We start from the raw sequence: 17,605 nt of genomic DNA on the forward strand, positions 1-17,605 counted from the left end.
TTTTTACGGCCAATCATCACCTGACATGTAAGAAAAAAAAAAAAAAAAAAAAAAATTACAGTTGAGACATTAGCTTGTAAAATGATAGCAATAGGATTTTAGGGTTAAACTTAGACTTTCTAGCTTGTAAAATGGTAGCAATAGGATCTTAGGGTTAAATTTAGACTTAATGCATGAAAATTTTAATTATTATTGGGTGACGAAAAGAAATAGTTGAGACCACGCAATTAATTAATTACAAGCTGTGACTAAATATGTTAGTTTTATTTAGATATTTTTTGTCCTGAAAGATAAGAAATTAATTAAATAACTTAAAAATAAGTTGTGATTGGATTGATCGCCGACCAATATTGAAGATTAGAGGAGTTTGATTGTATGGGAATGGGACCATCAAGAGTTGCTGAAGGTCCGAATTCATAAAAAAAAAAAAAAAAATTAATGGGTGCAAAAACGGATCGGATTATTTGACCAAAAAGGGTGTGTGTGATTTTGCAAAATAAAGAGGAGGCATCCGTTATTTAGAGAAATTTAGGGGAGGCCGGTATAATTTACCCTTGTCTAGGTCTTTTTGTTTCCTTGTGAGTGTCGTGTTTCAATTGCTAACAAAATCCATTTTTTTAGTTAACCGGTTAGTAGTGAAGTAGTTGAACCAGCGGCGATTCCAAGAGACCTAGAGAGAGAAAGTGTGCTCTCTCTCTACAGCCATTGCATTTCTTTCTCTTCTAAACTCTACTTTCTCTATTTAATCATTAGTACGAAAGGATGATTTTGATAAGATCAGTTCGTCCGAATCGACGGTTCTCTTCGCCGTTGTTGCGGCACCTGCATTCACTACATTATTCATCGTCGCCTTCACCTGCAGCTGCCGAAGCAGAGCGAACAATTAGAGAAGGTCTGAGAAATGACTGGGCCAGAGACGAGATCAACTCCATTTACCACTCTCCTGTTCTCGATCTCCTCTTCTATGGAGTCAGTATACTCTCTCTCTATATATATATATATATATATGTTTTGTTTGGTCTTTGAAACGCTCTGTTTGGTTGCCGAGAAAATAAACTAAGGAAATGAAAATAGGAAGGGGAAAAGTTTTTAGAGTAAAAGAACAATTTGAACGAACTCCTCCAGCAAAAAAGAATAAAATATAGTAAAAAGGACATTGTTCTTTGCTTTCAGATGACCAAGCAACTGTGAAATCGAGGAGTTCAATTTTCTTCTACTTTTAAGCAACCAGAAGTGAAAATGCAATCTAATTTATTGGCTCTTAAATTTTTATGCTACCATATTTATGTAACAGAAAATAAGAGCTTTAGTTTTGGCTAACCGGGATAGAGTTAGGCAAAAGAGAAATTTTAAGTTGTTTGTGGATCACTCGGATAAACTCAGGAATTCGTGAAAAGAAGTGTTCATTTTCTTTTTAAGTTCCCAATTTGGATTAGGGACGTTGTTTATTGCAATACCTAGTACCATTGCATGTCTTCCTATTTACAATCATTATGCTGCTTTTGAAGGGTTTTTCCTTTTCAAATTCGAAGTGTCTGATGTAATTTCTCAAATGTAATCAGGGCAGTTGTTGAAACTATCAAATTTATCTGAAATAAATTGCTACTTAGATGCATGTGATGTTCGGAATTAGATGCACTATGCACATGACCATCTACAACTTTGGGCACTTCCAGTTCATTCTAGTTGATAATAGGCACATCCCTGCAGCAGGACCCATCTCATACTGGTGTTATATACCAATGCCTTTGTCAGTGGGGATGGTGAGAAGAGATATATTTTACATCCCAGAGGGGCTATAATTGGAGATACCATTGTTTCTGGTACGGATTTCACTTGACTGTCTACGGCTCCACTGCGTGATGTGAATGAATCGAATTACTTATCCCTCGGTCTATTAGTGAACCATCTCTCCAGGGATTGTAATACCAAACATGCCCCTAGAAAGATCAGAAGTAGTCAGGATCGTCATAATATCGGCCAATTTCATTTTTTTAACTAACTGAGGAAGAATTTGCAAATTGATAAAATTTTGTTCACTGTGCTCATCATTGAGGAATGCACTATGCACACGGACATCTATTGCCTCTTTGTACTTTCAAAATTTAATTGAATCAGCTAAAGACACTTTCCTGCATATATGTTCACGCTGTGGATAAAGAAGGATGGGCTTGCTGGTCTATGAAGAAACTAAATTTAAAATTAACATGACCATGGCTTTCGAGTCCTTTCTATCAGCTTTGATTTTTATTGTCTAACATAAACATAAAAAAGTTGCTTAGTTCCACGAAGAGATGGCGTTGAGTGATTTCTATGGCTCACACACATGCTAATTCACATACAGTGACATGATTTGAATATATTGAAGTCGTTCTCTAATTTCAGACTTTTCTGTCCAGCCCATTCTAATCAATTATTTCTTTCATTTTCTAAACAAAACTGCTACTGTCAGTAGCATCATTGTCGTTTTTATATCATCTACATTGGATTTTTATGTTATATTCTTGAACAGAAATTTTATTATAATGTTGTTGTTGTTTCCATCATCATCGTAGTCATTATTTTAATGTTGAGCTTGTAATCTAATATGAAATTCATGCTTTTATAGGCTCAAGTTCATAGGCATGCTCATAACTTTAGGGAAGTGCAGCAGTGTACTCTGCTATCTATTAAGACAGGTGGGTGCAGTGAGGATTGCTCATATTGTCCTCAATCCTCCCGATATAACACTGGTTTAAAAGCCCAAAAGCTTATGAACAAGGATGCTGTTATTCAAGCAGCAAAAAAGGTACAGCTCCTTTGTCTTTTTTGAGACGATTTTGTGAGTTTAAATGCACTGAAGTCTCATAATGTAAATTAAGTTCTATTTGGGATTTAGTCGAGGGTGGGATTAACATAGGGAATCTTCCCCCCGCCCATTTGATGATGGCATGCATGGTTGCTATTAGAAAATGTTTCTAATGTTGAGTTGCTAAAACATAAAAAAGGGGGGGCACACTTTACCTTTCCAATGGTGTAGTTCCTTTTCATTTCCTTTACCTCTCCAGATTTACTGCCCTCCTTTAAATGGATTTGGGGGAAAAAAAGTGATTAATTCTAATGGACTTGCAAATCATGCGTGCACTCACTGCACATATCTGATAAGAAGACGAATGCTTAGATTTCACAACTTTATGTTATTGCAGCCAGAGAATTACAATTTCATGTTTAAATTGGTGAAATCAACTTGAAATGTGTTTGAATAGATTTGTGCATGTGGTATATTCCCCTTCCCCCCTCCGGCCCCCAATTGTTTTCTGACTTCATCTGGACGTATTTGTATTATTGGTAGGCAAAAGAGGCTGGTAGCACTCGTTTTTGCATGGGTGCTGCATGGAGAGACACTGTGGGAAGGAAGACCAATTTCAACCATATCCTTGAATATGTGAAAGAAATAAGGTAATGAACCATCAGTCAAAAATAGAGAGTATGTATGTTCGAGGGAATTGTGGTAGAAGATTTGTTTTTAGCAGAGTTGAGAGCTTGTATCACTATTCCTTTTATTATAGAATTCAGGATTGTTGAGATTTAATGTGGCAAAATAGCACACCGAACTGATTAAAATTCTGCCGGTTTATTAGACATGTTTTATGTATTTCTATCCTAACCACTGGATTCAAGTCTATTACCGCTACTTTGTATTTTCTGTACTAAATGGCTAGGTGGTCAAGACTGTTGACAGCTTCTCTAATATTGACTGTTGTGGCCCGAATTTTGTTCCGGCCCGGGTCGCAACGGGATTTGTGTGTGCCCAAGTCCACCACAGCTTTTATTCTCTTGTTTTTTCGCATAGTGAAATCTTTCGCTATATCCATGGACGTAGGCTTACACTTAAGCCGAACCACATAAATCTTTATGTTCTTTTGTGTGTGGCGTGTTTATTTTTATGTCGTGATTTGTTCTTGGTTCGCTGTGTTTTTCTTAACAATTTATTTGATAAAAATAAAAAAGTAAAAAACTGTATGACTTTTCAAAGGATTTCTTGGAGTTCTATTTTAGATCCAAATATCTGCTTGGAGGCTATTTTTCAGGGATAGAAATTTGAAAAAGATTGATTGATCCTAGAATTATGGCTCTTAACCAATATATCCTAATTCTTCTATCTGATGCTTAAAGTCTACACACCAAAAAATCTTGGATAGCAGTGAGAAGAAAAGTCTTCTCATGACCATGAAATATAAGGCTTTTGTAGAGGTCCAAAATTTAGAAGCAGGTTCTTGATTACGGACACTATACACTCCTTTTATATTTGTGTCAGTAGACTCTGAGACTCCATATTGGGCTGGTGGTGATTTAGATGTCCTTTTAGGCTCAGTACTGCAAAATTACCACATAAGATGCACAATTGTTCAGAAGCCCAACCCTGCCAGCATCTCGTGATTGGTAATATCCTACACTAAGATGATCCAGACATTTTATTGCGACTTGAGAATCAAACATAATTGTTTAGTAATGCAAAAAAACCACAAGAGATGGCGATTCAGAAGTCTGACCCTCCCACCCTCACCTTCCTCTGATTGGTAGTATCCTACTCTTGAGAGTAATTTGAGAACATCCTTAATTGTCCATAAATTCTTCAGAATCTATTATATAAAGAGTGGCAATAAGATACTATTTATGATATTTAATTATCTTCCATTATGTCGAATTTCCTGCGTAGCCTGTATAACGTTTCCTTTATCTCTTTTACCATCAAATGTTTTACCATTTCACAAGTCTTATTATGTGCCAGGGAAATGGGGATGGAGGTCTGCTGCACCTTGGGGATGCTAGAGAAGCAGCAAGCTTTGGAGCTCAAGAATGCAGGCCTTACAGCTTATAACCATAATCTTGATACCTCAAGAGAGTATTACCCTAATATTATAACAACAAGAACATATGATGAGCGGCTGGAAACCCTCAAGTATGTTCGCGAAGCAGGGATCAATGTCTGCTCAGGTAATTTGGCTAATCTGGACAACATATATTAGCTTGAATCTAGGTGAATAGGAAACAAATCTTGTGTTGTTTGGATTCTTACCTGGCCAATTTCTTCTATCCCTTGTTATTATTATTTCTTTTTTCTCTTTTGAGTTTATATTTCATTGAAATAGTAAAGAAGGGGCAAAAGCATAAACTTGGACAAAGGAATTAGGTGAACGTGCATACTTTAAACTGATGGTATATGATAATCTTGTAGCTAAGTTGTTAAAAAAAGAAGTAGGTGGAAAGAAGGAGATGACTTGTCGGCAAAATACTAGTGTTCGCAGTCTTTACTTGCTTTCTATGGGATTCATCTTAGTTGCTTTTGCTTGTAGCACAGCTTATAACATTTCAAGGGGCTCACAAAATTTGAGCATTTAGAACATTTCAATGTCAATCAGGTTAAGTCAAAACATGGTCAACTTATTTCATGAACTTCCTGTTGAAATTCACCAAACAATAAATCTATTCTGTTCTAATTTACTTTTTGCATGAGTAAACTAAAATTTAACCAATTTAAGACAAGTGAAAATATTTTAATAATAATCGTGATATCATTTTAAATTTAATGTATTTACTGTATCTTCAAAAGATACATTGAGTTGAGTAAATTGTAAATAAGTTGTCTTATTGAATTACCAGGGCTTCAAATGAATTGAATTTGGTCAGGTAATGGACTGTTGTGGTTCGGCTAGGTTGGGCAGTGAATGAGTTCAAGCTTGGTTTGAATTTACTCAAGTTCCATGCATATGTTCATGCACATGTTCAAGCTGGGTCTTCATGGATTAAGCATGCCTGAGCTTGGCTCGGTATTATGAAGAGTAACTCGAATTTGAACGCAAAAACCCAGATCTGAGAGTAAAAAATCCAAAATTTCATACACAACTACAAAACCTAGGTCCAAATCTCTTATATTAAAAAACTTGACGATGCAAACTATTTAGCATGAAATTTTGATGCCAAAAAGTCAGTCTTTGTTTAATTCATTCCTTCTAGCATCTTGGGTAGATGGGACCAATACTAGATAATGCCTTATTTATTTGAGGAGAAACATGAAAATAAAACCCTTTTTTCCTATTCTCTCCCTTAAATACGTGGATGTAAGTTTGCTACTCGAATCATGACTGTATGGTGATCTATTTTTTTTTCGGAAAATCTGTATGGTGATCTATTGCTATAAGAAGACATGAGGAAGGATGTGGCTTTTGGATTTTCTGGAACTTTGTGTGCTTAATTTATATTTAGCTCTTATATTAGTCATCACCCCTCCGAAGCTGACAATATTTAAATGTGGAAGAACAATAACCTTATATGAAGCCTTCATTTACTATAGTTTTCATGAACCTAAAGAACAAAAAAATAAAAAATAAAAAATAAAAAATAGAAAAATTGAAGAGCTGATTTTGCCTGTTTTTATTTTTGTTTTTTCTAGACGAGCTTGAAAAAGCTCGAACTTGGTTCATTAACTAAATGAACAAACACAAATAACCCCATCAACTAATTGAGGCCAAGTTGTTATGAACAGTTCAGTTCATTTGCAAGCTTATGGATTGGCTTGTTTGAGTTTTAAAGTTCTAGGATTACAGCAATCACTTAAGATTTATCAGAAGGTTCCATGTGGGGTGTTAGGGGTGGAGTGGAAACAAACATAACCTTTGGCATTACTTTGCACAAAGTGGTTGTTTGTAAACTTTCTAGTGGTTGTACATAGTGGTTTCCCACACTTTGCAGTCCAAGGCTTTTTTACCATTACATCAAGACCTAGGGGGACAGGTTTTATGTTATTTCCGACTTCCCATATTTGATAGAATGGGAGTCCTATCTGACTACACTTTTATGGTTCCTGTCAAAAACTCAAAAGGATTTTTCATTACTTCTAGCAACCTATTGAAGGCTCTAGATATAACATGGATTGAACCTAATGTGACATACTCGAATAACACTTTTCCCTTTTTAAGCCCCTTCCCTCCTGCTAATGTGTTTATCTAGCTTCTCTGCTTTGATGTTGCCATGCTATGTTAACTTTTCGCCTTTAATTTAATTTTATGATGTTCCTATCTCTTAATTCAATCAGTTTCTTCTGTTACATGATATCTTTCTTGATAAGGAAAAATGAATTTCTTATTAGATTGCTTACTTTTATTAAGAGCTATTACCTTTTATTTTTTTCAATAGGAGGAATAATAGGGCTTGGAGAAGCAGAGGAGGACCGAGTTGGTTTGTTGCATACATTGGCAACGCTACCTACACACCCTGAGAGCGTTCCCATCAATGCACTGCTTGCAGTTAAAGGAACACCTCTGGAAGATCAGAAGGTAATTCTAATCCTTGTCAACAAAAAGTTGTTGCTCAATCAGTTACTCTAAATAAATTGAATTCATATTTGTGAGCATTTGTCATGTTTTAAAAATATGAAGGAAAATAGAATGGATTAAAATTTTTAAGTCCTAAAAAACTGTATTCAGTTGTCCATATTTATTGGTTTTTGGCAAATATTGTTAAATAGATAAATTCTACACATATTTTTTGAGGTTTTAACTTGTTGCCCCGTCTTTATCAAGAATTCAAGTATTGTATATATCATTAGTCCGATCCTTTGTAGGAATTGAAAACTTTTAAAGGTCAAAATCCACGTTGTCAAGTATCCACTGATTGTAGCCCATGAAACCTGTTTCCCACTTCATTGGTAGTAATAACTCACTCACCATGTAGTGCTCAAAGGCTAGACTAACTAACAGACCATCATTGAAAAGAAACTTTTAGCTACCTGCCCTTCAAATATCCATAACTGACCAGAAATCATACCGAGACGCTAGATTGAAAGTCCTTTTCTGCCATCAGAACATTGGTGGCCTCAAAAAGTTCGTTTCCACATTGCCCAAAAGGGTGGATACTAAATAAAATTCATGGTTATGCCTTTCTTGCACAGCCAGTTGAAATATGGGAGATGATTCGGATGATTGCCACAGCCCGTATCGTGATGCCAAAAGCAATGGTGAGACTGTCTGCTGGCAGAGTTCGGTTCTCTATGCCCGAGCAGGCATTGTGCTTTCTTGCAGGCGCAAATTCCATATTCACCGGCGAGAAGCTCCTGACAACTCCCAACAATGATTTTGATGCTGATCAACTCATGTTCAAGGTGCTTGGACTTACTCCTAAACCCCCCAGTTTTTCTGACAGCGCAGATGATTTTGAAGCAGAAAATAGTGAGCAATCTGTTTCCAGTTCAGGTTGAGATTACCATATCAAAGGGTTATTATTATTATTATTTTCTTCCCCATTGTCTGTAATATTTTACCTAGGTCATTTAATGTTTTTTTTTTCTTCCTAGTTGTACTCACACACACGTCTCTTTTGAGACTTGAACTCCTAACCTCCTTTTGGGAAGTAAGAGGCCGATACCGCTAGGACACTAGCCCGTTTGTAGGCCATTTAATGTTATAACTATTGAATCTCTCTCTCTACTGCTCGCGGGCACACGCACTGTTGTTCCACATCCTCCCTTTGTGCAGTGTGCCTAATTCTTCACCTCGGTTGCTCTCTTAACCAGGAAAGTATTACTTATCAAATTTGAACTGTCCCAAAATGAGAGAAAATTTGAAGGGAAGAATAAAATCGAACATTAATTTGAATAGCAAAATACTTGGTTACATCTATTAGGTGAGTAGCAACATTATACTTTTGAAATAATACATGCTGCTACTAATTATGGTTAAAGAGAGGCAGACACAGAGCTGATGGCTAACTTGTTAGAAAGAGAAGACGGGGCAAAGATGATCCTGGATGGTTAAAGTGAATTGATGTCCAAGGTCCTACTTCTTTTCTCACATTGGATTTTTGTGCTCTCTACTTTCGCGGAACTATAATATTTGGTAAGGATCTAGGAACTATAATATTTGGTAAGAATCTAGGTCGAAGTTGATATCAAGTCCATTGGGTTGGGTGTGTAAAATAACTTATCAAAAATTGATAAATAAATTATTTTTGTTAGATTTTTTTTTCTTCTTCGTAAATATAGTTCAAATACTTCTTTGACCTCAAAATTTGCAAATCTCATGAAAACAAGATTTAAAATGTCTATGCTTGGCTCTTTTAGATATTTTTTATGCCTTCAAATATACCAATCTTTCATTGATATCTTCATTTCTCTAGAGAAATATGAAAGATATCTTCGTTTCTCTAGAGAATTATGTTATTAAATTGCTCAAAAAGACCACCGTTGTTTTGGTTTACGCTTGGTATACCGACAGTAGCCAAGTTCAAGAATTCCCATACATCATCCAAAAGCAACAAGTACTTTTTTCCCTCGAGCTCATGTTTCGAATTTGAGCAACCTAGGGAGTCCGAAAATCTTGACCCATTTTGAGGGTTTGAGGTGGAAATTGGGGGTTTTACCTAAAAGTTGGCCTGGTGGACCACATCTCGTCTTCACTTTAATTAGTGGTTGGGCAGGTTGCTTGTTTTAATCATTGAATACATTAGGATAGACAAAGAGAAGACCGCCCAAGAAAGTGCTACTTGAAAATGGTAAGTTTAATTTGGACAATAAATAATGTTTTGAAGTTTGGCCAAAATGATAGATACCCCTTGCCCACTAAGTGGCTATTAGTACTGTCAAAAGTTTAAGTGGAATATTGATAATAAGGAACTGATGACATTAACCTTATTTTTTCTTGTTGGAGAACAAGAATCATCCACTATTTCAATTTATTTTTGTCTTGTTGAACATGTCAATAACGCACCCAAAGATGGGCATGAGTACCTAGACCTAGCAGGGTACATCTCAACCTATTATAACCAGCTACGCATCCACTGCATATACACACTCTAACCAACGAGTCTGAGACAAACGTCATAGAGTCTGTAAGCATCATGCGGAATATAAATTGTCTTAAGGATATAAGTATCTAATACTAACCTTGGTCAAGGTTCTTTATTTAGTATTATTATTATTTTATTACTTTAATTTGAATGTTTAATTAAATATCGAGTTAAATATTTAATTAATTATTTTTAGCATATTACTAAATACCATAAAACACAAAAAATATTTTTTTAAAAATATTTTATGAGCCTAAATATAGTTTACCTAATTAAAAACAAATCAATATCAATATAATGGTATTTTAGGAAGAGTTTGACGGAACCAAACATTGTACAGTCACACTAGTTCGCTCTTCAAACCCAATCAATGGTAAACAAGTCCAATTTCACCAAGAATTTGCTACTTTAAGGAGCAAGGGGCACCGAAAGGCCAAACAAAAATAATAAAGGTCAAACGATCATCATGTATAATTTGTCCAAACTTCATTAGAAGTCAATGTCTTAAAATAAAATAAAAATATATAGAAGTGTGAATTGTTAGATTTTTTATTTATTTTTTATTGTTTTTAATAATGTCAAACTAGGAAGATGAATGTCTCTCCACACCTTGGGAAGTTGATCATTTATTCACAAATTTAAATTAATAGGAACTGCTATATATATATATATTTAGATGGAACTGTTATATACCCACCACTTATACCCATTTCACTCTACACAAATACCATTGTAACACTAAAATGGCACGTGTTTTGACTTGTGAGACTGACTGAGAGCCAACAAATCATGCACTTGTGCTTTAGTGGCATAAACCAAGAGGTTACGTGGCTTTCATTGATCGATAGTTGACAACATCCCATAAAACGGCATGTCACACTAATTTTTTTTCTACTCCGGCAGTTTGTCAGCGTGCTCGTGCGGCATGCCATCATATTCATCGCTCTTACAAACTGGCAACTACGAGTAAAAAGAAACCAAAATTTCACAAAACCATTTCAAATAGATCTTTCCTATTCCTTTCTTTGCTATTTTCCCAATTGAACAGGAAAATAAATTGATCAAAGAAATAAACATTTAACTATATATACATTGGTTTTAGATTGATAAGCAATATGGATTTGTTGAGATTCAAAAACTGGTTCTCTGTTCTGTTTCTGGGTCTTTCTTTGTTTTTATTCTACAGATACCAATCTCCTTCTTCTCCAAGCATGGCTGAAGCAATCCCCAAATCAATTTATGATTTCACAGTTAAGGTATCTTTATGATTTTTTGGTTATTTATGTCATAAATTTTCAATCTTTTTCTTTTGATTTTGAGTTCATCTTTTTAGCTTACTGATTTGGGGCTTTCTCATTATCTAACAGTTCTTCACTTTTTATTGCTACTTTTCAGCATCTATCTGTTTGTTGAAATGTACTTTCGTACAATACATTTGTCTTTGATCTTCTATTCTTTAAATTCTTATGACTTATAGATGTTATATGTTTTTGCTTATGACTTCACCAATGAAAATATGGTTTCTGGATTTGTTTCTTTATGAGAATAAAGAGAAGAAAATAAAAGAAGAGTTTTGGAAGTTACCATTCTTATTTTGTAGGGCTAATGTGCTTCTTTATTTGTTCTATTTTTTTGTTTGAGGGGTTGTTAATTGTTATCTTTATCTGTCGTTTCCATGTGTTTGTTTATTTTAATTTCTTGTATGCAGGTTTAAGACTGTTTTCGCTTTTCTTTCACCTATTTTTCAATTTTCCTTTTCATTTTTTGATTTATGAGTAAAAATTTATGGTTGTGTATGTGTATAGTTGCTGATTGAGTTGAAATGCAGGATATCCGAGGAAATGATGTACCTCTGAGCAAATACAAGGGGAAGGTTCTTCTAATAGTGAATGTTGCTTCAAAATGGTCAGTCTTTCTATCCGTTTTTGTTTTAATTTATTGACATGACGCTATACTATTTTATTCAGGTCATCACATGCATAATTTTTTTTTTTTTGATAAGTAAAATTGTATTAGAAAGCATTCAAAAGGGGAACGCATCTTAAGAGCTATACAAGAACCAAAAGCAAAAAAAGAAAGCCTAAGGATCCAAAGACCCCAAAAAGTCCAAAAACTCCTCAACGGAAGAACAATCTCTCCCCATACCCCAACTAAAAAGGGAATAAATAATAGAATACTTAAGAGCCTCAATGGGTAACTCCTCCCCAACAAAGGATCTTCTGTTGCGTTCTTTCCAAAGACACCACCAAATGCAGAGGGAGTCGCCCTCCAGAAGTCGTGAACTCGAGCCCAACCCTTTGTCCCCTCCAAATATCGATAAGACCCCGTGAGGTCCGAGGCATAACCCACTGAACGCCAAAAAGACCCAACATAAAGCTCCAACAATCATGGGCCACTGGGCAGTGCAAGAAACAAACTCTCCATCGGTCATACACAGACAACACCGATTAACAATGACATGTCTCCTCTTCCTCAGATTGTCCAAAATCAGGATCTTGCCCCAAGCAGCAGTCCAAGCAAAAAAAGACACCCTAAGAGGAGCTTTCGAATGCCAAACCGTTTTCCATGGATAAGAGGGGGGTTGAAAATTGGAAAGACAGAAGAAGAAAGACCAGACCTGAAAGGTCCCCTGCGAAAAAGGCACCAAAGTCAAAAGGTCCGTCCCAGTGCTATCCACCTCTTGTCGATACAAAAGGTCCAAAAAGGTAGTGACATCATCCAGCTCCCAATCCTGGAAAGCTCACCGGAACCGAACATCCCAAGATAACCTACCGCTATCAAGGTGATAGCAGTCAGCAACCAAAGCATGGCAATCCACAGCAATCCTGAACAACCTTGGAAACCGTAGACACAAAAGACATTCCTCACACCAAGGATCCTCCCAAAACCGGACACTCCGACCTTCCCGGACTCTGAATCTAATATGCTTAGAAAACTCATCCCAACGCTTCCCAATAGACTGCCACACACCCACGCTGATAGCAGATCTAGCCTGTCTAGCAGACCAACCCTCTCTATCCTTCCCATACCGACAAGCAACGATCTTCCTCCAAAGTCTATGTCTTTCATTGCCAAACCTCCAAAGCCATTTGCCAAGAAGGGCCCTGTTGAAGGGGACCAACCTCCGAATCCCAAGGCCTCCTGACTTAAGAGGCTTGCAAACCTGCTCCCACCGAACAAGATGATACTTAAACTCCTCCCCCCTACCACCCCAAAGGAAGTTATGTTGAATCATCTTAAGTCTCCTAACAACAGAAGAGGGAATCTGGAACAGAGAAAGGAAATATGTTGGGAGACTGGACATGACACTCTTCACCAACGTAACTTTTCCTTCCTTCGAAAGATTTTTTTTTTTCCATCCAACCAACCTTCTCTTGAAGCGCTCAACACTTGGGTCCAAGCAACCCACCCTTCTTGAGGAGACCCCCAAGGGCAAACCCAGATAAGAAATAGGGAAGAAACCCATCCTACATCCAAGAACAGCTGCCAGGGAATTCACCTCCTGAATCTCCCCCACAGGAACAAGCACACTCTTGCCCACGTTGATTCTCAAACCAGAAACAACCTGAAAACAAACCAGGACACATCTCAGGTATCTCAATTGGGACACCTGTGCCTCACAAAAAACCAACGTATCATCCGCGAACAACAAGTGAGAAATCTCCAATTGATGAACTGCCTCAGGACCAATCTTGAAGCCCCGAAAAAGCCCCAAGGTAACAACCCTCCTCATCAGCCTGCTAATTTGATCATCTATCTTATTTATTTTGCTTTGTGTGCTTTCCTTTTCATTCATGGAGTTGCATTATATAGTATATACTAGATGCTGCTTGATTTGTTATCCAAGATTGCCTATGAAAAGGAACACCCTTTCGAAGTTTAAAATCCTTTTCTTAATCCCGGCTAGTTGCTAGACAAAATATTCTTTACTCAATTTTTTATGAAGTTTTGATTTCTAATCTTATTAAAGCATGAAAGGAACTTGAGGGAAATCACAATTCCTTTCCCTTTTTCTTTTCATTTCTCGTTAAATCAACAAATTCTAAGGTTCTTACTATATTCCTAGGTGAATCCTCTGAAATTAGGAGTTCTATCGGAAATTATTTTACTTCATATATTGGCCATTGGAGGAAAAACTATTCCTTGGTTTGATTGTAGATCCATTAGTTTCAAACTTGGGGGTCAGGATGCTGCTAGTCTCTTGAAACCTACTTAGTTGCTAGGTCCATGAATTATGTTTCGTTTGTTTGTTTGAGTTTATCAGTTGGTTTCCAACCATATTAAAGCTGTTCAAATATCTTTAACTTTCCACCTTTTCTGTCGTTATTTTATACAGTGGTTTAACACAATCGAACTACAAAGAATTGAACATTTTGTATGAAAAATACAAACACCAAGGTTAGTCATTCTCACTGAACATGTTCCTTAATTTCACCTACCAGTTTGTTTCCTTTTATTCTCCTGAGTTTGAGATTCAAACCTCTATGTTGGCATTTTTCTGTCAGGTTTTGAGATTTTAGCATTTCCTTGCAACCAATTTGGTTGGCAAGAACCAGGAACCAATGAGGAGATTCAGGAAACATGCACTACGTTCAAGGCTGAGTTCCCAATATTTGATAAGGTAATTCTTTATAGAATAAAAGCAGTGTGATATCCACGAAAACCGCATAGTCTAATAGTGTTTCAAAGCAGTGAAGCTTGTTCTCTAGTACTTAAGATTAAGAACCGCCCCCACCTACTCGTTCTCCTTACCTTAGGGTCTGTAGAAATTGGCTTCAAGCTTTCCCTAGACCCGTCTCATTCCTGCCTTTCTTCACTCCTCCTCCAACAAGGACAGAGCCTGTCTTCTTGTGGCCGGTTGAGAAAGATAGTCATAAAGGATGGTTGTAAGGCCAATTTATTCCCTTTCATACTGCAAATTTGCCTTTTTCCTTGCTCTTTCTGAACCACACGCAACCACTTCTACCCCCTTACTAAGACTACATTTACATTTGTCTTGTAAATGCACTTCCCAAATACCCAATAAGTTTCCTTAGCGATGGAAATCTTCTTATTATGGGTACAGTCAAAGAGGTTACTGTGGCCTCCTGCTAGCTTCTTCCTAGCCCAAGGAATAGCCGCTATTTCTAGTCGTGACCAAGAGTCATCAGCTGTAGGCTCGGCAAACCTAAATTAAGGGTCTCTACACTGGCGTGCTTGAATGGCAAAAGAAGCGTCTCTCTCGGTCGATCTGTATTGGTTGGCATTTATATTTTAGAAAAGAAGAAGAAATCCATGTTATAGTTCTTTCGGAAATCCTCATCTGGTTTCAACTTTCGGAAATCCTCATCTGGTTTCAACTTGAGGAGAGATGAAAAAGCTTGAGTTTGATTGCTGCTATAGCCCCTTTCAACCTTGTTCAAATAAAAGAGGTGTATTATGCCACATAAAGAAAAGCTTCTAAGCATTCACTTGGGACAGAACAAATATGTGATCGAACATGTTCTATAATCATAAAAAAATGACTCTTCTACACACACATAAGATTGTCTCCTAATAATAAAATGGAAATCACGATGTATACAAACGGAACATTTTAAATTATCTTAAATCTAAACCCCTGGATTTGCATTTATTTTGATGCAAATGAGATCTCAGAAACTTTTAATATATGTTTAATGGAGTGAATGAACTGTCATATGATAACATTAGTTTCAATTGTTCTGTTGTGCCACCAAGAAATACTAATTATTCTCAGAGCTGTTACAGATTGAGGTGAATGGAAAGAATGCATCACTCCTCTACAAGTTCCTAAAATCAGAGAAAGGAGGGATACTTGGGGCTGCCATCAAATGGAACTTTACAAAGTTTTTGGTAAACAAAGAAGGGAAAGTGGTGGAGAGATATGCTCCTAGAACATCACCTCTTAAAATTGAGGTTTGAAAAAGATTTTTTTGATAGTGTTTGGTTCTAAGGAATTGTAAATATCGGAATTGATTATTCTTCTTATTTATTTTCCTTTTGCAGACAGAAATACAAAACTTGTTGGGATCTTCTTGAGCATCAAGGTTTGATGTTATATTCCACCTTATTTAATTAATTGGTATTGCATTATTAAGTTACAACAGTGTATGTTAAGAGTGGATTTCATGATAATAATTGGCACAAATTTTTCTATGTCAGCTTTCATGCTTTACAAAAGTAGCAGACTTGATAATTTCTTCTATTGCAACGAACCACGTAGAGAATAAAACATTGTTCTTTTATACTGTCTTCCCCCTCTCCCTGCAAGCAAGCAAAAATAAAGAACTTCGCGTGAATTTTAAAACTAGGAATATCAATTGATAAATCATCAGACTCTTGCTTGAAGATTTGTAATGATAATTTGTCCTCCCGGCTTGATTATAGATTGATTATTGTTTTGGAGAATTTGGCATGCCTAGGATGATTAAACAAGTTTCATGATAGTCAGTGAATCAAAATGTTACTGTATTTCGATAGCTAGCCAGTATGTGTATATTACATAAAGCATATGTTTAAGCTTATAAATTGGGATACACCGTGAAAGAATATCAAATAGGATTTTTTGAGTTTCTATCTTTTCCTTCGTCACAAATCATACAGAAGGTCCCTGCTTAACTATAAATTTTGAAAGAAACTATTTTATTGTAGTATTGTGCCTATGAAGTGAAAATCCATATATGATAGATGACACCCCCTACTATAGAATGGATTCATAATTTTTTTTTCTTAATTGGTACTCACACACACGTGTCTCCACCGAAGTTCGAACTCCTAACCTTCTTTTGGAAAGTAAGAGCCTGGTCCACTGGGGAATAGATTCATAAATTTTTTTTCCCTAGTTGGTACTCACACACACTTGTCTCTTTTGAGACTTGAACTCCTGACCTCCTTTTGGGAAGTAAGAGGCTGATACCGCTAGGTTACTGACCCGTTGGGTGAATAGATTCATAATTATTGTGAGCAAACAATTGATTTTTCTGGAACTCATTTAAAAACTACTGAAATTGGCTGCAATTTGTGGGATTTGATTGTACGTTTCTTTATGACCTTGCAGGAGACATAAATTTGGTCTGGGAGTTCACATTTTAACCATACTGCCAGTTGCATCAACATAGAGGACTTTGTTTGTAGTGTTGTTTATTTTCCCTTCCAGTATTTAAAGCAACAACTCAAAAGCTATAAAAATCCCTCTCAACTGTCTAAATTATTTGCAGGACTGGTGCTGAAAAACATTGCATTAAATTTTCCAATTAGGCAGTAGAGATGCATTTGTGATGGTGGTTGAAGAACCACTAAACACACAATAGATGTGTGGTGTTGCAATTGTACAACAAGCTCACGGTCCTTTGTGTCATTGTCTCAGTCTCTTTCTTTCATTTTCTTGTTCCCATCCCTTTTTTCTTTAACAAGACTGACACAAGCCTTCTTTAATTCTCATTTCTGCTTTATTGAAAAGTCACACTGAACTCTTCCCCATGTGTGGAGGATAAGGAGGAAGAAGCCAAGAGAGAGAGTCTATCCAGTATGGAGGACAAGGAAGAAGCCAAGAGAGAGAGGGGGAGTCTATCCAGTATGGATGGAGGATAAGGAAGAAGCTAAGAGAGAGAGAAAGAGAGAGATTAAAAACAAAACAAAACATTTTTGGAAGAGTGATTTTCTTTCAGTGTGTGGACATTGGAATTTTGGAGTCTAGCAACTTATCCAAGCAAATAATTATGAAAAAAAAAAAAAAAAAAAAACTTATCCAAGCAAATTGTAAGGAAAGACAAGAAAGAGAACT

At 36.3% G+C, this 17,605-nt stretch overlaps 2 protein-coding genes across 2 annotated transcripts; both read left to right on the forward strand.

Moving 5' to 3' along the window:
• Positions 1-608: 608 nt before the first annotated feature.
• On the forward strand, positions 609-8,465 carry LOC132275410 (biotin synthase, mitochondrial). Its single transcript, XM_059776890.1, has 6 exons — positions 609-969; positions 2,609-2,788; positions 3,332-3,438; positions 4,772-4,977; positions 7,177-7,316; positions 7,931-8,465. The coding sequence occupies exons 1-6, from the start codon at positions 763-765 to the stop codon at positions 8,234-8,236; spliced, it is 1,146 nt and encodes a 381-aa protein (XP_059632873.1). The 5' UTR covers positions 609-762; the 3' UTR covers positions 8,237-8,465.
• Positions 8,466-10,697: 2,232 nt separating this feature from the next.
• Positions 10,698-17,179, forward strand: LOC132275412 (probable glutathione peroxidase 2). Its single transcript, XM_059776893.1, has 7 exons — positions 10,698-11,078; positions 11,651-11,727; positions 14,159-14,220; positions 14,328-14,443; positions 15,571-15,738; positions 15,829-15,869; positions 16,880-17,179. The coding sequence occupies exons 1-6, from the start codon at positions 10,938-10,940 to the stop codon at positions 15,859-15,861; spliced, it is 597 nt and encodes a 198-aa protein (XP_059632876.1). The 5' UTR covers positions 10,698-10,937; the 3' UTR covers positions 15,862-15,869; positions 16,880-17,179.
• Positions 17,180-17,605: the final 426 nt, after the last annotated feature.

This window comes from Cornus florida, unplaced genomic scaffold (genome assembly GCF_030987335.1).
Source record: "Cornus florida cultivar Cherokee Brave unplaced genomic scaffold, ASM3098733v1 CherokeeBrave_3.0.0_Hap2_Chr09, whole genome shotgun sequence".
Taxonomy (NCBI): domain Eukaryota; kingdom Viridiplantae; phylum Streptophyta; class Magnoliopsida; order Cornales; family Cornaceae; genus Cornus; species Cornus florida.

What these genes read in the sequence shown, in the direction of transcription:
- LOC132275412 (XM_059776893.1), top strand. Translation starts at nt 10,938, where the DNA reads ATGGATTTGTTGAGATTCAAAAACTGGTTCTCTGTTCTGTTTCTGGGT. An exon ending in GTGAATGTTGCTTCAAAATG is followed by an intron (nt 11,728 to 14,158) that starts GTCAGTCTTTCT and finishes TATTTTATACAG; the next exon opens with TGGTTTAACACAATCGAACT. An exon ending in CATCACCTCTTAAAATTGAG is followed by an intron (nt 15,739 to 15,828) that starts GTTTGAAAAAGA and finishes TTCCTTTTGCAG; the next exon opens with ACAGAAATACAAAACTTGTT.
- LOC132275410 (XM_059776890.1), top strand. Translation starts at nt 763, where the DNA reads ATGATTTTGATAAGATCAGTTCGTCCGAATCGACGGTTCTCTTCGCCG. An exon ending in TCGATCTCCTCTTCTATGGA is followed by an intron (nt 970 to 2,608) that starts GTCAGTATACTC and finishes ATGCTTTTATAG; the next exon opens with GCTCAAGTTCATAGGCATGC. An exon ending in TTATTCAAGCAGCAAAAAAG is followed by an intron (nt 2,789 to 3,331) that starts GTACAGCTCCTT and finishes TATTATTGGTAG; the next exon opens with GCAAAAGAGGCTGGTAGCAC.